General features: G+C 39.2%; 1 protein-coding gene across 2 annotated transcripts in view; it reads left to right on the forward strand.

Annotated features, from left to right (window-relative positions):
• The window catches only part of DNAJC1 (DnaJ heat shock protein family (Hsp40) member C1), a 110,639-nt gene that overhangs the window by 80,516 nt on the left and 5,578 nt on the right, over positions 1–24,545 (forward strand). For both annotated transcript variants that reach the window (XM_068934603.1, XM_009673655.2), the window contains exon 9: positions 11,994–12,113. In XM_068934603.1, the coding sequence (XP_068790704.1) occupies positions 11,994–12,113 (120 nt within the window). The remainder of the gene's footprint in view (positions 1–11,993; positions 12,114–24,545) is intronic.

The following is a 24,545-nucleotide window of genomic DNA, read 5'->3' on the forward strand; positions in this document are numbered from 1 at the left end:
TTTAAAAAAGAATTGAAGAGAAAGTTTCTTTCTCAAAAGAGCTGACAGCATTTATTCCCTTTCTTTGAAAATTTGTCTCCAGATTGATGTATCACAGGCCAAACCTAATTACCTATTCAACCTGTAGTTTATTTGATCTGCATGCCTGAGTGTCCTACAATCAAATTTACTGAAGAGCTTCTCACTTTTTTCTGCATTAAAACAATTGCCTTGAAGCATCTAACAATTAAAAAATAAATGAGTTAGCGCTTTCTGCTAAGTGCTACCAGTTAAGTTGTAATATGCAATTAAAAACTACATTTTAATTTCCATTCGATTACATTGACTCAAATAGTAATTTTAGTGTTATATTTATGAACCATTTAATTGTGACATTTTTCCCCTGGCTTGCTTGATAGAAAAGTAGATTTGATTTTTGAGAATGTGGCAAGAAATAACGTTCTGTCCTTCCCCTGTCCCCCCATCGTTTCCTGTAATGACAAACAGAAAAAGACAAAACAAGCTAGGTTTTATATTAAGTACTAAAGAGCATTTTTTAGTTCAGAAGCCATGAAAAAATGTCGTAATTTGAACTGCTTTTCATGTGTTTGAAAACTCTCTATAGTAGGAATATTCAGATTACATTATAGTAATGTAGGCTTTTGAAACATTTTTCCACTTATTTAGTCGTGTTAACTGCTATGTATTAAAGAAAGCTTCCTGTTAGATGTAGAATTAGCATTCAGTAGAACGCCAAGGGTGAGAACATGGAGCGCAGTGCTGATGGCAGAGCAGCTGCCTTTTCAGGTGTGTGTTGCTAGCTATACAGGCATTAGTATCTTTTGGTTTTAGCTGCTTTTTAAACATAAGAGATCTTTGAGTTAATGTGTTGTAAATAAATTGGAATTAGTTAATGTATTTTTACGTTAATACTAGAGAGAACTAATACTAGAGGGAACTTCCTCGATGGAGAGATGCTGGCAGTAGTCTCAGAGTTTCTGCTGAAATTTAAACAAGCCACGTTAGAATGGATTTAGCTTCTTTCTTCCCCTCTGAACCCTACTCCCTCCAGGTCCTTCCAGCATGCTGAAAAGGCACTTCCATGTTTGAGGCATTCTCTAATTATCAACCTGAGGTTATTTATGGTAAATTGATGTCCAAGTGCTCATATCCCACTTCTGTGACGTGTTGGTCTGTTAGTCACCCTATGTAACTGTGTGTAGGGCTGTGAACAGGATCAGAGAACAAATCTGAATTAAGCAAAAATCTGCCTAAAAAGCATGTGCTTTTTTTACACCTGGATCAGTTTCCTGGTATGATTTACAAACCATTCTGCTATTAGAAATGAGGGGTTAAGAATGGGAAAAGGCTTTAAATAGCTGGAGTCTGTATTGTCAGCACACCACTTCACAGTGAAACCCCCACCTCAAACGTTTGTGCAAGAGGAGTTATTTATTCCCTCGTGCCATCAAGAACAGCATTACTATTCCATGTCTCTGTCTCTGGAAAGACCTTATTTCATCCATTTGGAGGTATCATTTGCTTTTTTAACCTCCAAATAACACGGAATTTCATAGCTACCCTTTCAGCCATAAACCTGACCCCTCTTATGTCCCTTCCAACTGATGAGCTTCCAGCTTATATATAAATTTAAATGATCATACACCTTATTTAGTGTCATCCCATTTATATTACCAGTCATTAAGTTCTTAAAGTTCTTTAGATATGTTTATCTCTGCCAAGAACAAGCATTTTAAAATAGCATTTTTTTTTTCTGGTATCCAGTCCTGATATTACATAACAGAGATGTGTATTTACCGAATCTATAGCTCAGGGCTGGAATCAACCATAAGAGATCTAGGAACGTGACCTGGGCTTTTATTAGATGCTGAATGCACCTGATTTTGGTGAGGACATAGCAGATTGGTTAGACCACGGCTGAGAAGCTATTGCAGAACAGTCTTTCAGTTCCTATCCTAACCTGATAAATCAGTGTTCTCCACACAGCTGTATCAGCATGACTGGTGGTTCTGTTTAAGAAAGAAAGAAGAACCTAATGTAGGAAAAATACACTTTTTGTTTTCAAGACTTTATTTAAGTGGGACTAGCAGGAGAAAGATGGCAACACTGTTGTGAGGAGTGGGTGATATCTGGGAGGGCTGTAGCTCTTGAAATGACACCTCTCCTTCTTGCTGGGCAAGTTTGTCATAGGGAGGAGGAAGGACCCCTGAAACAAAACTCATATTAACTAGAGGTGCAACAGCAGATTATAGGAAGATGTGCTTCCATGTGTGTATTGTGACTGCATGGAGGAGTTCAGGGGGTTTTGTGTGCATTTTTACACTAGTGTTGGTAGATCCATATTTCTTCAAGCCACAAAGAATTCAAGAACTGTAACTCAAGAAATTTTTATAAGCTGTTAGTGATTAGTCTTAAAATGTCTGTAATCTTAAGTTAATGATTTTCTAACGTATAAATTACTGATACCTTCATCCAAATTTAACTGGTTTAACAGGGCTTTGTGATTCAGGATGCAAGAATGTTAAGTGGTATGTACTTAACATAAAGTCATTGATTTTAACTGCATTCTCAAATAATGTGAAAGTAATGTCTGTTTTAATTCACTGAAAGAAAGTATTCTGAGAGAAATTACTTATTCACAAAATATGAGCTATATCTTTCCTGATCAAGAAAAACTGAAATAGAAATCATTACTCAAAACTCCTCTTTTATTGAAGAAAGCGAGGGTAGAAAGTTGGTCAGTTAATTTAGACTTCTGTTACTATTTGAGGACTGTCTAGAAAGTAAAATTATTCTCTGACTTCAAGTGAGGCTATTTATGCTCTAATAACTTGTTACTTGTTTGTGTGTCCTTTTCATATATGCTCATTGTATCTATGTATTTTATGGAATTGTCACTTTTGTCTGTGAACTCTTTGAACCTTTGTGTTCATGAAAGGGCTTTCAGTATTTCAGCAGAGGCAACCAATAGATGTTGCCTATTAAAGGAGGGCTCAGTCACATACATCTTTAGAATGCATATCACCCATGGAAGATTTTTCTTTTTTATAAGCTACTTCAGATCTGCTTTAGTGGCAGGCATTCTATGGTCCTCACCAAAAAAAGGAGAGGGGGGAGGGGAAAAAAAAAAAAAAGAAAAGAGAAAAAAAAAAGCTATGAATAAAATCCAGGCAGTTTATTTTGTTATACGAAATAGATAACAGTTTTCTGACTTATTTCTTTTGGAGGTGTGTTTGCATGCTGCTGTACTCCTAAATAAGTTTTGCTTTAAAGTTGGTGTTTGTCCTGTTATGGTAAGTTGTGGTTAATCTTTTGCTCCTGCAGTTTTGAGGAGACCAAAGAATTTTTCCTCCAAGCTTCTCCTAAATACAAAGAGCCAGGATGCTGTCTTTTTTTTACTTAACGTTTTCACTTAATTTCTGTCATATGTCTAAACAAAAAATTGACAATAAAATGCTGGAGTGTTTTGTTCGTTCTTCTTACCTCTCTGTTTTTCAGGGGAGTTAGCTTTAAGCAGATGATTGTTCAGTTCGTATCAATGACTAGTTATTTTTAACTTGGTATTGTAGAGCAATTTCAGATTTGCAACAGCTCTATTGACAAGAAAATATATTTATGAACATAATTTAGAGATGTCTTTTGAAGTGTTCTTGTCCTGCAAAACCTAAAACAGTATTACTCTTCAGGATTGCTTTTCTGTACAGAGTGTTTTAAAGATGAACTGGAGTGTTTTTAAAGAAAGTGTTAAAAACAATTCTTAAATCCTAAAGTAGGGATAAGTAATGAGTAGGAAAGGGTACGAAAGATCAGTTTTGAACTACTTTGTGTAATTCTAGGGTCTACATGAAAAAAGGTAGAAAATAGACACAGATAAAAGCTGTGTAAATTATTGAAGGACTGGAAATAGTACATATGGATACATAGAGACAGACCTTTTAATTTAGCAGATGCCTTCACAGGAGAAAATACTTGGTATTATAAACCTGCTCACTCTAGGAGAAAAGTATGTAAGTGCCAATGGCGAGGAGGGAAAGCTGGAGACATTGAAATGAATCTACCAGTATAATAGCAATCATCTTGTGAGCATATAGCTCATCCAGTGCTTCATTTTAAGTCACTTTTTTGCCATCTTTTCTGTCAGGTGACTAGTTACTAATGGTTTGCAGTATCTGCAAGTTTCTGAATACAGTCATAACTTTAAAAAATTGTCTTACTGCTTCACATAGCTGCTTCTTATTGTGATTTATACTTTATTCTTTATCCTCCTCCGCCCACTTTTTGTCTGCCTATTAGAACACACATTTTTCGGTGCTAAGGTGTGGATTATAACATGCATAGAAATAGCCTGACAGCACTGTGGATGCTACTGTTGGTGGTGGGAGTATCTATTTTTCACTTAGGTTTTCTTGCTAAGGTTAAACAAGCAATATATAGAGGTACATACAGATACACAGCTTTTGAGTGAGAAAGCTTAATAATAATTCCTTTTTGACATGCATTAACTGTGAAACATATTTGAAAATACAGATTTTAATTGATGTTTCTGAATAGATAACAGCTGGTTTTGTTTTCAAAAAAAGGAAAGCTGTTATATTGACATTATAAAGTTTATAAACATGTTTGAATTTTGGTTTCTAATAAGCTTTAACTCTCAAAGTAAACTTAGAGCTTTAATTTTTTTTTTTTAAGTTTAAAAATCATCTATTAACCTGCATTTAGGATGGGTTTACAGACTCCTTGAAGCTTTTCAAAAAGTTTGTCTGAACTGTGACTTTATCAATATGGAAGCCAGTAGAAAACTCTCAAATAAACCCATTCTACAGGAGTGAATTTTTCTATCTCAGAGAGCTGTTTGAGTGGAAAAAGAAATCTTTGAAAAGGGAAAAGTTTATGCAAAAGAACGTAAGATCTGCAAGTCAAATGCAAATCCGTACTGAGGTAAGCTAAAGGACTTTGAGGATCATCTTGTTAAACATACTAATGACTTTTTTCAAACAAAGCAGATGAAGGAACTCTGCTAAGGAGTTTGTAAAATTAGTAGATAATCAAAATATAAATCAATTTCAAGAAGATGCTAAGGCTTAAAGCTTTTTTTCACTAGTCTTTACTGTAAAAGAGTTAGGAGTTTTCAGCATCGTTTATGGGATGCAAGTTGGAGAGATTGTTTTAGACTGAAGCATTCAATCCAGTGCCTGGAACTATGATCTTCACCAGTAAGCGAAGACTTCACATTTAAGCACTGCTGTTAATATTTTAGCAATTACTTAAATGGGCCTTGGAAAGAGAGATGGAAATAGGACACCAATTTCTGAATTTTCTTGTAAGAGTCTGGGAATTACAGACTGGTTAGTTCTGTACTGGGTAATTGATTGAAATTATGAAATGAATAGTATTAGTAGATGCATCCAGTTAAAAATAATAGCAAAAAGACAGTGTGAGTTTAATGCAGAAAACTTATGCATCACTGTTAGAGCTTTTTAGGTTACTTGTGTTTCATAAAGCTTTTGGCAGGTTCTGTCAGCAAGACTTCTTAAAGAGACAAAGTAGGCATAAGATGAAGGGAAGATCTTTACAGTAATACTTAGTCAAAGAATAGGTAACAAAGTTAGAGATACGTGCCTGTTATTACAGAAGGTTACCAGTGGAGCTTCATGTGTATCTGTGCTAGGATCCGTTTAATAATGAAGAGGTGATGTGGTGAACTGCAAGTCTGCAGATGATCCAAAATTATTCAGGACAGCACTGATTGAAATGACTGTGAAAGCTGCTTTCCGAACCAGGCAAGGTCTAGGAAAATCTCACCTCTTAAGAATCCTATCTTTTTCTACTGAGTCTCCTACAATAGAAAAGAATATCTTCAAATGTATGTTTGGACGTTAAAGAAATGAAGCTGCTTATTAGTAGCATAATTTTTTTGCTCTCTCTCTTTCCTCCTACAGTAGATAAAGTAGTATAGGGCAGGGCAGAAATACATTGGACAGAGAAATGAAAAGGTAGCAAGGAGTGATGAGGAGAAGTGGGAATCTGAATGTGTGTGAACAGAGAGCTTACTACGTTGTGCAAGAGCAAAAATGGGATGAAGAGAGCAGACAGCTTTATCATTGGCTTTATAACATAAGCTTTATGCTTATCCAGGTTGCTGGTAGCTGGGAGGGAAAGACTCTCTGCCTAAAGCATCTGCCCCTGCACATGATAAAATACCTGACACTAAGGCAGATGAAACTTTGTACTCCTATGTTCTCACTCCTCTTTAAGAGGCGTTGTCCATTTACATACATTGTTTAATCTTTTAAGGTTTTCAGTCCTTACAGCTCAGATATCCGTTGTGTGAGGAACAGTATAAAAAAAGGTTATGTATGATTAGGTGGTTATCTTGACAAGAGTATGAGCTAATGAAAATAATTAGTTATACCTTCATATTTATGTATGGTTGCTTTAAAAAAATCTAAAAATAATAAATATGTATCTCAAAAGTTCTTTTAGACCTAACAAATACAAGTATTCAGCATTAAATTAGTTAAGTTGCCAGGACCAGAACTCACACAAGAGTTCAAACAAAATTCCAGGATGAAATAATTGAATTAACTATTTATTTTCTTGGGTCCTGAGGACTAAGCTTTGACAAATGTGACATTAATTCTATTTCTTTACTAAGTTTTCAGTGGGATTCGGGGAATTACAGGCCCGTACATCTGATATCTGTTTAGGGGAAACTCGCAGAAACTGAAATACGGAATAGAAATAGTGAGCATCAGATAAATCTGATCCGATTGGCATCCTGAATATTGTTTCTATGGAGGAAAGTCCTGCCTTAAATCTTCTAGATGTCTTTGAAAGGTTAACAAATATACATGGGCAAGTTGATCTGATGGATAGAGTCTACTTGAGTTTCCAGAAAGGCGAGCATTGAAATGAGAGGGTTTATCAATGATATGGCTATTTAGAATAGTGAAGATGAGAGCAGAGGTTAAGAACTGCAGAATGATCCTATGAGTTTGAGGGACTGGGCAATAAAATGGCAGAAAAAAACTCGCTGTAAGTAAATGTAAAGTGATGCAACCAGCATTGCTGGTAAAGGGAACGACTGTCCTAAGTTCATGCGCAAGATGATGGGCTCTGAGCTGGCCATAATTGCTAAGGTATGAGATCTTAGGTGTTATGACTGCTGGTTTCATGAAAACACTAGCTCCATATCGTTCAGGAAAAAAAAAAACACAACAAATTATTCCTTCCTCAATAATTTCTAATGCTCAGAAAGCAAAGAGAAGCATCATTATTTCACTGTGTAAATGTATGGTTAATCCTCCCTTGAATGCCGTGTGCAGCTTTGGTATCTCGTCTCAAAGAGGATATATTGGAATTGCAGAAGATTCAGAAAAAGGTATCAAGGATAATATAAGGTATGAAATGACTTTTACATGAGAAACCAGTTGAGTAGGCTAGGATTCTTTAGCCCAAAAGTACAACTTACGTGGTAATATTATAGAGGGTTATTTTAATCAAAACTGTAAGTGACATGCAGAAGGTGAATAGAGGTAGACTGTTTGCTGGTTCTTCATTCAAAAGCAAGATTGAGGGGTCATCAAAGCTAGCCGGAGCCAGGTTCAAAACAAACGAAATGAGGTGGTTCTTTGCCTAACAGATACTAGGGGTGTGCAGCTCCTCATGAAGGATGCTGCAGACCCAGGAAGTTTATATTGATTCAGGGGAGACTGGACGAGCCTTTGAAAGAGATTCATTGAGGGTTGCTAAATGTATAAATCTTCTCAGGCTAAAGAAATCCCGTGAGCTGAAAATAACTGGAAGATGGGAAAGTATTTGGGGAGCTATCATGAGTATCATCTGTGCTTGCCTTGTTCTTACTCTTGGTATCGGCATGTGGCTCCTGTTTCAAAGCAGAGTGGGGGTGGAAAGGATGAGTAGTAATCACAGTCCTTCCTGTTACCATCAAGCATGTAGTAAAGTTTTCTGCAGCTGCACTCCCTGAGCACAAATGTTGAGCTTAGTGGCCTAGCTTGACCATTGGTCTGGAACAGTATAGCTGTCCTTACGTACTTGTTGACTGGCTTAATAATAGCTGTGATAGAGCAAGCTGGATTTGAGTAAGAGTTTTGAAGGACCAAAAAGTCTATGTGAATATGTTGAGGCTTTGAGTATGAATTCAGATTAATAATACTCTGTTTTTAACTTTAATGGATTGATTTTTAGTGTTCATCAAATAGCTGGATCACAATTGCAGAGACTGACTTCAGCAAATTTTTTTTATAAGTAAAGCAAGAAGTTGTAAGATTACAGAGGAGTAGTGTAAGAAGGGTAAGACATTACAGGCCAAAAATTAAACTGAGAATACTTTTATACCCTGTTCTTAATGTATTGTTACTGGGCAGAAACGCCACCCACCTGTAGGCATAATATGTCGTGAATTACAAAACTGTCTGGGAGTTTACTAGGAACCTTATTCTACAAATATTTACACAGGTCACTTTTAAATAGACGCTGCCTCGTGGCTTATTTGAAAAATCAGAGACTAGAAGTGCACAAAATAGTGAATTAACTAAAATCTGATGAAATTTAGCACAAAACCCTGGCCAGACTTGAAACATTAGCCAAAATTCCATACAACCCTGACTTCAGTTGAAGAATCTACCCATATGTTGGTGACAGGAAGAGTGTGTCTGAGGCTGAAATTTAATCTAAAAAATCTAAACTACCTCTTATTGTCAAATGAACATAAATACCTGTTAAACAAAGGGCTTTGTTTATAAGGTCTCAAATACTAACCACTTCCCCATTTTATCAGTAAAAGGGTATCTATTTTTATACTTCTTAATGTTGACAATTCTAAATGAGTCAATTTTCTTGAAAACAAATGCTCCTTTGTTCACTAAAAATTTGCTTTTAATATCAATGAAAAACAGAGCTTTTTACATATTAGGATTTTTTTAAATATAAACTTTGTCGTGCTGGAAGAGGTGGCATGAAATTGCTAAGTGCAGATGCACATGTAACAGTGATGCTAGACAATAAACTGCATTCATATTTCTTTTCTTTAGAAGGTGCAAAGCAGTTTGGGTGAACTGGTCCTTATACTGCCAGCTACGTGCAACAAACCATATTCAGGGAATATCATTTGAGTGAATGCTATGAATTTTTTAATATTTACACTTGTTTATTTTCATTTTAAAGACTGTGGACCATAACTCTGTGTACTTTTCATTTTGTATTCAGTATGGAGAGTTAATCCCAGAACAGGGCTTTTCTGATGCAAAATCTGAATGCTTGTGTAGTCACAACAGCTGTCCCCTCACCATGTGGCGTCTTCCATTACTTTACTGTAGAGATGAATTTTGGCCCAGTGTTTCAGTAATATTGGACACACATGGTTTTAGGTGACAAAGCAGTATGTTTATGCATTCATTTGAGTCTCGCAGTTACAGTTGGCTACAGATTAGAACAGGGAGAATACATTCACACCATGACCACCCTCCTAGCTGCTTGTAGTGGCTGGGTCACAGTAGGCGCTGTTGCATCTAAAGACACAATTAACTATTGCTGAGGAATTGCAAATTCGCAAAAGGTCTTTACAACTGTAATGGTTAACAGTGGATTTTTCTAAAAGCTTTTTCAGATTTTTCCAAATTTATAAATGTTTTAGGTCCTTGCCTCTTAAAATTATTGTTGGGTTGAGATAAGATTAACATGTCAATGTTTTACCTTAGCTAAAGAATTCCTGTGCTTTGAGTTAGCTATATAATTAGTTACCGATCCACAGAATGATTGTAGCTTTGTTAGTTGTTTGGAAAGATAGCCTCATGAATTCTGTAATATTTAAAAAGGAGTAATAAAGTTTAGAGCACACTGACTAATCGAAGCTTACCAAAAAAGTCTGAAAATAAAACTTAACAGAAAGCTTCCGATGTGCGTACGTCACTGAAAAGATGATCTTGATTTCCGTATGTAATGGTTTAGATATGCTTTGGAAATGGTGAGAAAGAATAGCTGTGCATTTGCCTTTTTAAAAAAAAAAAAAAAAAAAAAAAAGGTTTTACTGCAAGGTAAATAGAAAATTACAGTAAATTGCATATTAAGATGTTTGGTCTATGAAGTTTGACTAATTTTCAAATTTGAAGAGGATTTTTAACCAAAGTCTTGTCTTGGAACAAATTTTTATTTAAGTGATAGTGATGAAATTTTATTTTTAGAAGTAGAATGTTAAGTATCCCAAAACTTTCCTTCTAAAAATCTTGGGGAAATAAAATATTTGAATAAAATATTATATGGAGTAAGTTTATTTGTTTAGTACAATAAACATAATGAAGTCATTGTGCAGTGTGGAAATCTGCAATGTATTTAACACCTCTTCTGTAGGTGAGCATGTAATTATATGGTTATATATGTAACATATATGTGAGATCTTACATGCATGCACACACATTATTTAAACATGTTATATTTAAACCATTGTAGATAACGAATTTTATATGTGTATTAAAAGCTGTACAAATATGAATGTCTGGGGCTTTTAGCATTAAATAAAGGACTACATGGATCCAAACTCGAACGATTGATGAAATCCTTGCTACTATTGGCTATTATTTACTGTCTTTTAAGTGGCAGGTTGTATTTATGCCAATTTATCTGCTTCAGGGAACACTCTTGATAGCAGAACAAAGTGAATAAAAGTAGTTTGCTTTGCAAATGAATGCAAATGGTGGAGCCTTTCGGGAAGCCCTTTAACAGGAGCAATGCACTTTGATTATGAGTGAAGCTGCCATTTGGACATGGTGAAAAGAGCACGCTTGAACCATTGATTGGGGGAGACAGTAAAAAGTCAGGAAGGGCCCCGTTAAGCTTGCGGTGCGGCAGGCGGATGTCAGTGTGGTTAGAGCACAGTGGGAGAATGACAGGCAGGATTAGTGTCAGGGAGAAGCTTTGCTGTAGTTGTGGAGATGGTCCCTGGGGTCACTCACCTCTGACTGTTGTTCTGTGCTGATGGCTCTGTAATGCAAACTGCTTGATATATGCCTGTTCATTATCGGAAATGGTGATTAGAAGAGGTATGTCATAAAGAATTCTTTAAAAATAAATAAAAATGGCAAACTAGTGCTTATAACAAAGGTTCGGCTCTGAAGTCGCTGCCAAAGATGCTACAAATGTCAGTGGTGGTTACTGGGGCTTGCTTTCTGCGGCAAGCAAAATTTCATGGCTTAGACTGCTGTAATTAAGTGTGCTTCCTTGCTTTGTTCACTTTTATTTGGCCATTATGAAGATAGTTATTTTTAACAGGTTGTCTTATGCTGTTAGAGTAAAACATTTTATTGTGTTTTGGTTATTGGATTTTAGAAGCATTTGGTTTGTTTTTGTAGCATGGCTGGTGCTTTGTGGGGGGTTTTTGTTTAATAGTCCTAGTGGTGTATTAGAATCAACAGATTTCATTTCTGAATCATACAAGAATGCTAAAATTTATGGTAATTACAATGATAAAAAGCTAAAGTGAATGTCCTGTTTAATTTACAGGCTTTTTAAAATATAGAAACGAGGATATTTTTTTTTGCTTTGGTGAAAAAATCTTACACATGAAAGTAGGAAAAAGCCTGCAATTTTATATCTTAAACTGATTTAACCTTTAATAAAAGTATTGTTGCTTTTGATCTTTACTGCCTTGTCATACTGAATATACATTGTATAAATGTGTAAATACAAATGTATATAGTATACAAAATGCTTTTTTTGTACATTAAGGATTTGTAATACCTTACTGGTTTTTCCTGTTGTTTTTATGCATTTTCTGCAACAAAATAGGGAGATAGTACCCAGATATTTGACACTATTAAATTGTTTGGTGGTTGCTGTTGTTTTGGTTTTTTTTTTTTTTTACCTGATTTAATTAATGCATGTGAAGGTTTTTTTTTTTTTTTTTCTTCCCAGTGTGTTACCCCACAAAAATGTGTCCAATATCCCAATGTAATGAATGTTTTACAAATGTTTTACAGGCACCTGAATGGACAGAAGAGGACCTCAGCCAGCTGACAAGAAGTATGGTTAAGTTCCCAGGGGGGACCCCAGGTCGATGGGAAAAGATTGCTCACGAATTGGGTCGATCAGTGGCAGATGTGAGTTCACTCAGATTTGCATTGTATAGAGAGTGACAAACCAGAACAAGACAGGCAGTGTAGAAGGCAGACATATACAGGGCCGACAGTGTCTTTTGAGAGAGGCTACAATCCTTTTAGGACCTGGAAGTGAACCATTAACTAACTATGCAAGAAGCAGATGTCAGCCAGTCTCTTGCTGCACAATTAACAGCTGTAACTGATCAGCTGTATGGGGGATTCTGGCGCTTAGAGAGTTGAGCTACCGTAACCCAGGAACGGAAGAACTAATGCTGCTTTTTTATAGTAACGTCCTCTAACTGCAAGAGAATATTTGTGTGATTGGTTAAAGATTACGTTTCTGTTTTAAGCCTGTCCCTACAAAATACGTAGATGAGCTAATGGTATTTAGAGAGGTGGTTTCCAGTAATTAAGCTAAAATATCTTTACAAACTCTGAAGCAAGTGATGCATATGATACTATTTCAGTCCATTTTTCTAGATTATGGCATAGTTAATAACAGTCTTATGGAAAATGATTAATATCCATGTTAATTCATATTTTATAGTATTGAACTATATATCAAAGAAAGTTTGTACTTATGGATTTTAAGTGTTACGATCTTAAAACCCTTTGGAGCTAGGCTGCAAAGGACTTTTCCCTTTTAAGCAGTAGATCACGAGAACATGACATACAATGTTTGCCGAGGTCCGTTTGAAAACCCTTTCAACTGACCCTATTTTAAAGGTTCTAGAAGGGTTAATGAGAATACCGTTTAAAATTGTCAATGTACATTTTGAGATTGGATGTTCTTTATTTATTATATTTCAGCAATTATCTTACATAATGGGAAAGAAGTCTTTGGCTGTTTTGAAACATGAAGCCACTATAACCTTCTAGGTGATTTGCATACTTTAATGTGTTTGGAGTTTTTTTTCTTCCTGTTGACAGGAAGAAATCCACAAAAAGATATTTTTAAATGTTATTTTTAAGAATTTAATGCATCTATACAATTTTGTTACTCATATACATTAGAAAACAAACCATTTTCGTTCCTATTATTCTAGAACAAGATATATCATTAGCAGATAAGCTCTAAGGGTCTTGATGTGAACATAAGTAAGAAGTTACTAACATGTTATACAAATGAAATACTGATTTTTTGTTTTGAGATTCTGTTTGGTGTGGTACATCCTAGTACTGAATTGGGGTGGCTGTATTAAAAAAAATACTATATTTCACTTAGCGGATTTTAATAGTAAAATTATTTAACATGACTTGATAGTATGCTGTGTGCATGGGAAAAATCTTTGAGATTACTTTGAAAAACTGATGAAACCCTGCTTGGTACTGCTAATACAAACATGCTTCCAGACATGCCCGTTACAAAACTAGCAAAATCTTAAGACTACCTTTTGCACCTGTTTTCTGCTTTATTCCTCAAAGCAGGTGTAAAAATACTCTTATACTAAGCAAAAGGTTCCTTTTATATGTGGACACTATACTTGTGTACATCCAGTACTGGTAAGAAAGGGGAAGGTCAGTTGCTCCTTCCTTTAGGGGAGAAGTCTTGAGAAACATGGTCATCTTTTCAGTGAACTGGATAGGGAAATGAAAGAAAGGTGTGTGTTCTAAGAACTGTCATTTTTCTTGTATGAAAAAAGGAAACTTGAGGGGATTTGTATGTACAGAGAAAGGTCTGAGCACAATCTTTTTTTACTTCTGGTGACCTCCAACTCTAAGTGTTCTCTGCACAATTTTTTATTTCCCTGAAAATTTCCCACTATTGATAATGCTAGTTCTGCTTTCCTGACCTAGAGTAGTTACTAATGTCTTTGTTACTTTTATCATTGCGTTGCACAGTTAGTGTTTGGGTTTTAAGAGGCCATGCTTAAAAGCTTCCTGGAATTGTATTTTCTCTAGTTCTCAAATTACTTCATCAGTATTTGGAATGTTTAAACTGGAACTACTTAAGATATATCCATTCAGTTATGGAGCAAGACGTACAGCTTGTCCTTTATACTTGTTGAAAAGGACATAGAATTAGAATATAAATTTTCAGTAAGGGTTCCTAAGCTTATTTTGCTTGGGCATCACCATAATTTAAAGAGAAACGTTATGCTAGAGCTAGAGGAATAACTCTTGGGTTTGTTAGACTTTGTGTACAAGAAAATAAGTGTTTGTATATGCAGGCAGTATTTACTGCCCAAACAACTGTTCCCTCTTTCCACTGGGAGGAGGTGCAGGGAGATAAATTCTGTTTTGAAATAGCTTGCACTTTGGAAACAGCTTATTTACCGCTAATCTAACATTAACCAAACCAAAGAGAGTTTGAAGTGTGTGTTAGAATCTGGCAAATGAGCTGGTTTTTCTCTTAAAAATCAAAGGAAAATATAAATTTGCTTTTCCTATATTTTTTGTGATACAGGAAGTACTTTTTAAAAACTTCAGATGACTTTCTGCTTGTTTGCTCTTGGTTACTTTACAGGAGAACAGTAAATCTTGTTTGTCCTTTCATAACTAAAGAAAGGATTCACAAGCTACAGTGTGTTTGTTTCCATGTGATTTTTAAGCATTCAAAGCTTTTCTATCAGTAGATTAGCTAGATAAGCGTTAGTACAAAGCGTTAGTGTCAAAATAGTACAACATAATATGGAACACTATCATGGATGGCTCTGTGCTTTCTAGGAAAGACAGGCCAGGAAGGTGAGGTGGTGGAGTTGCTCTTCATGTGAGGGAGCAAGTAGGATGTGTGGAGCTCTGCCTAGGGGTGGATGAAGAGCAAGTTGAGAGCTTATGGGTAAGGATTAAAGGGCAGGCTAACATGGCTGACACAGTTGTGGGGGTTTACTACAGGCCACCTGATCAGGAAGAAGTTGTCGATGAGGCTTCTACAGACAGCTGGAAGTAGCCTCACGATCACAGGCCCTAGTTCTCATGGGAGACTTCAATCATCCTGACATCTGCTGGGAAGAGAGCACAGCTAGGCACAAGCAGTCGAGGAGGTTCCTGCAGACAATTGATGATGATTTTCTTGACCGAGGTGGTGGAGACGCCAACGAGGAGAGGTGTGCTGCTAGACCTTGTACTAACGAACAGAGAGGGTCTGGTTGGAGATGTGAAGGTTGGGGGCAGCCTTGGCTGCCCCGACCATGAGATGGTGGAGTTCAGGATCCTGCGAGGAGGAAGCAGGGCAATAAGTAAGGCTGCAACCCTGGACTTCAGGAGAGCTGACTTTGGCCTCTTCAGGGACCTACTTGGAGGAATCTCCTGGGGTAGGGCCCTAGAAGGAAGGGGGGTCCAGGAGAGCTGGTTAATATTCAAGCATCACCTCCTCCGGGCTCAAGAGCAGTGCATCCCTCTGAGTAAAAAGTCCAGCAAAGCGGGCAGGAGACCTGCATGGATGAGCAAGGAAGTCTACAGAACGTGGAAAAGGGGACAGGCTGCTTGGGAGGAATACAGGGACGTTGTCAGAGCGTGCAGGGATGCCACAAGGAAGGCTAAGGCCCAGTTGGAATTAAATCTGGCAAGGGATGTCAAGGCCAACAAGAAGGGGTTCTTCAAATACATCAAGAGCAAAAGGAAGACGAGGGAAAATGTGGGCCCGCCGCTGAATGGGGCGGGTGCCCTGGTGACAAAGGATACAGAGAAGGCAGAGTTATTGAATGCTGCCTTTGTTTCAGTCTTCACTGCTAAGGCCAGCCCTCAGGAATTCCAGACCTTGGAGACAAGAGAGGAAGGCTGGAGAAAGGAAGACTCTCCCTTGGTGGAGGAGGATCAGGTTAGAGATCACTTGTGCAAACCTGACATCCACAAATCCATGGGCCCTAATGGGATGCACCCACGAGTGCCGAGGGAGCTGGCGGATGTTATCGCTAGGCCACTCCATCTTTGAAAGGTCCTAGAGAACAGGAGAGGTGCCTGAGGACTGGCAGGCAGAAAGCCAATGTCACTCCAGTCTTCCAAAAGAGCAAGGAGGAGGAGCCAGGCAACTACAGGCCTCTCAGCCTCACCTCCATTCCCGGAAAAGGTGATGGAACAGCTCCTCCTGGAGATCCTCACTAAGCATCTGGAGGACAAGAAGGTGATCAGGAGTAGTCAGCATGGATTCACCACAGGGAAATCATGCTTGACCAACCTGATAGCCTTCTATGATGGATTGACTGCCTGAGTAGGTGAGGGGAGAGCCGTGGCTGTTGTCTCCCTGGACTTCAGCAAGCCTTTTGACACTGTCTCCCATCACATCCTCACAGGTAAGCTCAGGAAGCGTGGGCTGGATGAGTGGACAGTGAGGTGGATTGAGAACTGGCTGGATGGCCGAGCTCAGAGGACTGTGGTGAATGGCGCAGAGTCAAGTTGGAGGCCTGTGGCTAGTGGTGTCCCCCAGGGGTCAGTCCTGGGTCCAGTCTTGTTCATCGTATTCCTCGATGACCTGGAGGAAGGGACAGAGTGCACCCTCAGCAACTGTGCTGATGATACTAAACTGGGGGGAGGGGCTGACACACCAGAAGGCTGTGCTGCCATTCAGAGGGACCTGGACAGGCTGGAGAGCTGGGCGGAGAGGAACCTCCTGAAGTTCAACAAAGGCAAGGGCCGGGTCCTGCCCCTAGGGAGGAATAACCCCATGCACCAGTACAGGCTGGGGGTTGACCTGCTGGAAAGCAGCCCTGCCGAGAAGGACCTGGGAGTGCTGGTGGACAACAAGTTAAGCATGAGGCAGCAATGTGCCCTTGTGGCCAAGAAGGCCAAGGGTCTCCTGGGGTGCATGAGGCAGAGTGTTGGCAGGAGGTGGAGGGAGGTGATCCTGCCCCTCTCCTCAGCCCTGGGGAGGCCACATCTGGAGTACTGTGTCTAATTCTGGGGTCCCCAATGCAAGAGAGACATGGCACTCCTGGAGCGAGTCCAGCGGAGGGCTGCGAAGACGACGAGGGGACTGGAGCACCTCTCCTGTGAAGAAAGGCTGCGAGAGCTGGGCCTGTTCAGCCTGGAGAAGAGACGACTGAGAGGAGATCTGATCAATGCGTACAAGTATCTGGAGGGAGGGTGTAGAGAGGATGGGGCCAATCTCTTCTCCGTGGTGCCCAGCAACAGGACAAGAGGCAACGGGCAGAAACTGAAGCGCAGGAAGTTCCATCTGAACATGAGGAAAAGCTGCTTTCCTGTGAGGGTGCCTGAGCACTGGCACAGGTTGCGCGGAGAGGTGGTGGAGTCTCCTTCGCTGGAGATGTTGAAAACCCGCCTGGACGCAATGCTGTGCAACGTGCTCTAGAGGACCCAGCTTGAGCACCGGGGGTTGGACTAGATGATCTCCAGAGGTCCCTTCCAACCTTGGCCATGCTATGATTCTGTAATCCTATCCAACACGATCTCTGTGTTGTTACTTCTGTCTCAAGGCCTTACGATGTAATCCCACTAGCTTACTTTCTCAGCAAAAAGGGATAGGAAAATACTGCAGTACTTTTTGAAGAAAAAGATAAAATCATTCCTATATACTAGAAGAGCATCAGTGAAATTCATTCTTTCCCCCACCCCAAACACATTCAATTTTAGATTGTCTTAAACTCTTTCCTATTTTTAAAGTAATTTCATGTATCAAACTGTACTGGTTTGCACTGCAATTTTTAAACAGAATGAAGTGGTTTGAGGCGAGTGTTCCTGTTTTCAAACAGTCTGCAGGAAAGGTTCTAATACTTGCCATTGTAGTATTGATTTTTCACATATAAAGAAGACCTGAAAAGTTTGTATCTCTTCCTCATTCTCAAGGGAGATTTGTTTTATTTGGAAAAATTTTTGCTTGATTTTGCTAGAGCATGACTTTTGATACCTCAGAGCCCAATGAGCGTATGTTCGGACAGTATCCTCATCTAAAGGAAATATGGTTACTCATTCTTTTCGTATTAGCACAAACTCTCCAAAATGTTTATCACTTGAAATTAGGTAGGCATTAATTACGGACAGGCATTCAGTTTCAACAGCTTACCTAGCAGCCCCTTTTCAGTTATTCACCTCTTACAGTTTGGGATCAGACAGTGTTACAGTGTGTCGTATGGAGCCACTATTGCATGAGTGGGGCATCCACCCAGCCAGTTTTGCAAAAGTCATCAGTGGTTCACTGTCAAAATGAAAGAACAGATCAAGATGAATTCCACAGGCTGTGTTCTGGATCTGTCATCGTTTGTGTCTCTGACCTGGATGATGGAAGGTGATGGAACAGAGTGAGTACTTCTTAAGTCTGTTCATCACTTGTAAATCATACAAAGCTAAGATGAACTATGAGTATATTGAAAGAGTAGAATTCGAAAAGATCAGGACAAACTGGAGAAATAACATGCAAAAAATAGGGTGAAGTTACAAGGTCATACAGAGAGATGGTGATCAGGTTCACAAGTAAAAGATGAGGAACAACTGGCTAGGAGCAGCTCTTAAAAAGCAGAGCGGAAACAGGGATTGGAGGAGATAATGAGCTAAATACAGGTCAACAAATGGCATGCTGTTGTGAAAAAGGCAAACATCTTCCTGAGAATATGCAAACAGGACAGTAAACCTTCTGCTTCATCTACGTCCTCAGTCTGTGCCTAGCTTTCAATATTGCGCTTGAACACATGACTCAGTTGTAAAGAGTCCAGAGGAGCATAAAGAGAACAACAGGACTCTAAAGCGTGACCTGGAAGGAAAGATTGTGAGGAAATTCATGCTGTTGAACTGAAAGAAGGTATGAACTAGGGATATAAGTGTTCAGCCACATAAAAAGAGCACTGTGAAGAGGAAGGGGCTTGTGCTCTATCAGATGTGTAGGGCAAGAAGAAATTACCCTAAATTTTATCACAGAATTAGACAAGAAGGGACAAAGAATTACAATGGAGATGAAACAGAGGAATAAGCTGCTCAGGAAGGTTGTGTAGCCTTCACATTTGAAAGCCTTTAAGAAAAGGATAGCCAAACATCTGTGAGAAACGACATCAGTACAGTGATTCTGCCTGAGGTTAGCTCCTTCTCTCAATATGGTCTGTGATTAGACTAACAAGTGCAAGATATCTCGGAGGAAAGGGGGAGGAAAGAAAACCTTTCTACAATTGGAAGCATGTGTGAACTCATTTTTTAAAATGTAAAATTAAAGCCAGATAGTTATTATAGTTGGTTACTAATCACTGCATATACCTTAGCTTGACAGTTCTTAAATTCAATAATTCCTGATAAAGTAATCTTTCAGGTGCTTTTTCTTTTCTGCTGCCATTAAAATTGTTTTTCGTAAGCAAGTACTTAAGTTTTTGGGAAATTACACAATTAATACTTGAACAATGAGTAATCAACCCAAAATAGATGAGGTTAAGTTGTGCTCATTTTATCAGTATGCTTAATTATTTAAATTGTCAGTTCTCATTTTATTATGTACTTATTGGGGATTTATCAGTCTTTTTCCATGAAGATAATTTTCAACTAAGTTAGCGTAATGAAATTTTATTGGTTTCACAATTGAAAGCTTTTACAGCTTTTAAAGTCATTTTTGTTGCAATTGGCTGGTGGTATAAATTAGATTTTCAAGTATGTTGATTGCGAAAGGGGAAGAGAGTTCAGTTTACTCTAATCAGAGTTCCTGCCTGCTGACCTGGTTACCTGTGACACAGCTCTCTGTCATCCTCTAAACATCTGTTCTTTGACCCATTTTCCTTGCTGAATTTGTTGCTTCAGGGTTAGTTCTCATTCCTGTCCTCCAATACTTAAGGAAATAATTGACCTTTTAAAACAAAATCAGAAAATTATGTTTGAATTTTCTAAACAATGTGAACATCCTATAAGATAGTATAAATTGGTGGAAGAAGTTGCAAGACTAATCTTTCTGCAAAAATTATGTTGTTTGATTTGACAAATGCTAAGCCTTTATGAAAACTGAAAATAAATGATAGTTAGCTTTTGTTGAACTCAAAAGTGGAGAAAAAGCACTTAAATGTGAAATTATAGAATTATATTGTACTTGACAATGGCTACCCTTTTAGATTAAACAAAAAAAAGTTTTAAAAAAAATATTTGCTGAAAGGCATAAATTAATTTTAGTGACTACAAAGGCCATTCGAATTGTAAAAATAACAGAGGAAGTAAAAGCTGTCTGGCATGCCAAGCAGACTTTAATGTGATTATTAGGTACAGGTTTTTTAAATTAAAGGCAAGGAGATCTCAGATTTCTTACTTGTGAAGTAATATCATTCACTTGTCTTATAGGATTTAAACTGATTCTGTTTGCTCCTGCAGTCACTAATCTCGTGCGTTTGCATTGCAAAAGCAGACTGATAGGGATTTGCTGCTTGTGTAGAAAAAGACTAAGGTAGGCAGCAAAACAATGGACAGGTGGATATATTTGAGCACACATTCTCAATTATCATGAGGCCTGACAGCATCAGGCAAGGCGGAGAGGATCCTGTTTTGTGATATTTCTTGTATGTCCAGGCAACAAGTTTCAGCCTTTAAGTCTGAATGTGTGAGTACATACTCACTGTACTTTTATATGCCTTATAAAAGAGGTTTCTTATTTTTGACGGATGCAAGCTCACTTGCTTCTCAGCAAGAAAACTTCTGTGTGAGAAACGATTCATATGTACAAGTTCATGAATTCATTAGCATTTTTCTGCTTTTGGAGGTTAAATGTTTTCATGTCTATTTTACGTTTCATTTCATATACTATGCTAACTCAGTTACTGTAATCTCCATTCTTTGGTATTCTGAAGCATTGACTTCTAGCATCTTTTATGTGTTTATCTAAGCAACAGGTATTCCTGTTGCTCACTGAAATGTAAAAAGACTTAGCTCTGGTCCAGGTCCAAAAAAAGGTATAAATGTCTAAAATGGGATTTAAATTATATGTAGGTCCCTCAGTCTGAGAATGCAACCGTCGTCAAAACACCTATCTAATGTCACAGACATCCCAGAAAGTCTGTTGATATTTTGAGGGGAGGAGGAGGTGGGTGCTGTTCGCAGCTTCCTCACTGCACGGTTCTCTTCATGTGCGCTCCCACAGTTGCCCCTGTCTTTGCAGAACTGGGCAACGCGGTACGTCTTATGCCCAAAGGCCAAAAGGAGTGATTTTTCTTGTCATAAATCTCTGCGAGTCATCATTTAGAAAACATGACCAGAGCACCCCTGTCACTTCAGGGAGAAACCTTCTCACAGAAGACAGTGGAACAACTTTCATACAAATAAACGGCTGATGGGGTGCTAAAGCCAGTGCTGCTGCTACTTTTTAGTGTGGCTTGAATAATGTCCCACTTACATCCTGGGGAGCTGGGCTTGACTTCCACTGCAGAATCCAAATCTAGCTCCCAGGAAAGGTAATGCGTTTTGCATCAGCAGTCACAGAGTAAAATGTCCAAGCAATTGCTGCAACAGGCATTCGAGCGTAACTCCTCTCTCACGTGTGAGTGCCTGTAATAGTGAGTCAAAAACTCACCAACGTGGATATTAACTCACAAAGAGAAGCATAGAATGAAGTTTCCAGCATCATGAGGATTCTCTTTGCCAAGTTCTTCCTCTTTCTGTGTCCTGAGAAAAGCAGCAATCCCTCTTGTGTTTTAAATCAACTACTCGGATATTTAAGCTGGAGGGAGGCTTGTGTTCTAAATCCCAGTTTGGTTTAGGCCAAGTTTGCCTTTTTTTGCAGGCCACGTCTTAAACTGCTACCTTAATAGACTCACAGTTATTCTGCTTTCTGTTGGGGTAACTACCTCCTCCCCATCCGCTGTGGCGGTGCTGGGAATTGCACACAGCTTCAAAGTCCATAACCGTGAGAAAGCTGTACTGTTACAAGCTGCAACTGGTTGGTCTAAGCAAGTTCTGTTAAAATTCATAACATGTCTCTCAGTTCTTCAAAGAGTCCTTAAAACACTCATTGGCTGTGTTAGTATTAAATTCAACATGTAATTTAAAGTGTAGATAAACACTAGTGTAGAAGACACTATTGGAAAAGTTGGAAAGAATCTAGTAAGCAAACTGCTACAAGCAGTGCCAAAACAAAGGTGTGTCTTCTCATTTGAAATATTTAGTTTCAAGCGATTCAGTAAATTGCAAAGGGCACTTGCCAAAACTGTAGAATGATTTGGCTTGATGTTTCAGTATTTGAAGTTTCACTGGCCTCTTAGAACTAGAAGGCAGTTTTAGCGGCTTTTCAAGTCTATGAAAGGGAAGACAGTTTATAAAGCATAAATTTTGAGTTTCTTGCGTGAAAATAAAAGAATGGGTCATTATTATTATCTGACACAACACAATGGGTCAAACAATTCTTGAAATAATCATGACTGCTATGAGAAAGCTATTTAGATCTAGATTGAAAGAATAAGCATGGTAACATTTTTGGTCATAAGGGGAGAACTTCAAATTTGGCAGTTTCTTCTGTGCTCTTCTGAAAGATTGGATCTGGAAAACCTACTACTGAGACAAAGCTAGAAAGGAATTAAAATCCTTCCGTTTGGCTTTCCCTTATGAGAAAAATGTGGTTTTAACTCAAATTAGCCTCATAGATTCAAAAATTCCTCATTGCTGCATATCAGCCTCAGCCACTTACAGGCTGTCTCTAAATTTTTTTTTTTTCCTGTAATTCCACAGATTTTGGCTTTTTTGCACAACATAAATAGATGGGGAACATGCAGAGAGATAAGAATTAGGTGAATAGAGCACTTACTGAGACAGCAAATTTCTGAAAGTTGCTGCTGAGACCCTCTGGCAGCTGTAGTAGATATTGACAGATACTGCTGAGGAAGCTACTAAGAATAGTAAATAATCTTATCAAGACCTGCAGTTTTCATCAGTACAGTAACATCATCCTTCTTTGCAATAAGGCTGTACACGTTTGGGAAGCCAAGCAGCATGGGTGATCCCTTCCCCTACTAATGAACTGTCTGCATGTGTGCTCAGAATGCAGTTGTCTAAGCCCAAGAGATCTGTGCTTGTATGATCATCTGGTGCAGTCCTGATCAAATGGCACCATATTGAGAGAAGGAAGGTAAGTTATTGCCTGGAGACAGCAAAATGGCTAAGGCTTCAAAGAGGGAGAGGAACCTCCTGAAGTTCAACAAAGGCAAGGGCCGGGTCCTGCCCCTAGGGAGGAATAACCCCATGCACCAGTACAGGCTGGGGGTTGAGCTGATGGAAAGCAGCCCTGCCGAGAAGGACCTGGGAGTGCTGGTGGACAGCAAGTTAAGCATGAGGCAGCAGTGTGCCCTTGTGACCAAGAAGGCCAAGGGTCTCCTGGGGTGCATTAGGCAGAGTGTTGGCAGGAGGTGGAGGGAGGTGATCCTGCCCCTCTCCTCAGCCCTGGGGAGGCCACATCTGGAGTACTGTGTCTAATTCTGGGGTCCCCAATGCAAGAGAGACATGGCACTCCTGGAGCGAGTCCAGCGGAGGGCTGCGAAGACGACGAGGGGACTGGAGCACCTCTCCTGTGAAGAAAGGCTGCGAGAGCTGGGCCTGTTCAGCCTGGAGAAGAGACGACTGAGAGGAGATCTGATCAATGCGTACAAGTATCTGGAGGGAGGGTGTAGAGAGGATGGGGCCAATCTCTTCTCCGTGGTGCCCAGCAACAGGACAAGAGGCAACGGGCAGAAACTGAAGCGCAGGAAGTTCCATCTGAACATGAGGAAAAGCTGCTTTCCTGTGAGGGTGCCTGAGCACTGGCACAGGTTGCGCGGAGAGGTGGTGGAGTCTCCTTCGCTGGAGATGTTGAAAACCCGCCTGGACGCAATGCTGTGCAACGTGCTCTAGAGGACCCAGCTTGAGCACCGGGGGTTGGACTAGATGATCTCCAGAGGTCCCTTCCAACCTTGGCCATGCTGTGGTTCTGTGAAAGCCCCATTTGATGCGCCAGAGCCCTGGGGAGCCAGGCTGATCACTGTGCTGGAGGGGTGAGCTAAGCGATAGGCTAGTGTCCTCTGCTGCAGAAATGGGGAGCTCATCCATCTTCTGGGAAAGGGTCTGTTTCTGTAGGGTCACTGTACCTGATTTCATAGTTTTTTTTCCCCTAGGTGTGTCAAATCTTTGCTTTTTCTGGTCTCCCCTCCCTGCAGGAGAAGTCTGGCCTCTCGTTCTTGTGGCAGCAAAGCTAAGTTTTGTCTGTGTTGCGTGAGCGTCTTTTAAGCTGGCCCTGAATAATTTTTTTTCTCTCATATGTCTCTGAAGCATTGATTGTCCCATCTGAAAGAGGCAACAGGTTTCACCTCAGGTAGCCAGAGAGTTAACGTCTGGATGGCCATGATGAAGAATGTTTTTACTGCTAGGTAAATTTGGTTTATACTTCAGTAGTTTTTGAGTGGCAAGAGCAATGATTAAACTCAAATCAAATTGAAATACAGATTTCAGATATTCCATAGGTTAGATTCGTAATAATTCTTTAAAAGTTAATACTGACACATTACAATTCTTTCCCTGTGTCAGCATCTTAATGGCAATGACAGTTGGAGCTGAGTGACAAAC

This window comes from Struthio camelus, chromosome 2, assembly GCF_040807025.1.
Source record: "Struthio camelus isolate bStrCam1 chromosome 2, bStrCam1.hap1, whole genome shotgun sequence".
Lineage (NCBI taxonomy): Eukaryota > Metazoa > Chordata > Aves > Struthioniformes > Struthionidae > Struthio > Struthio camelus.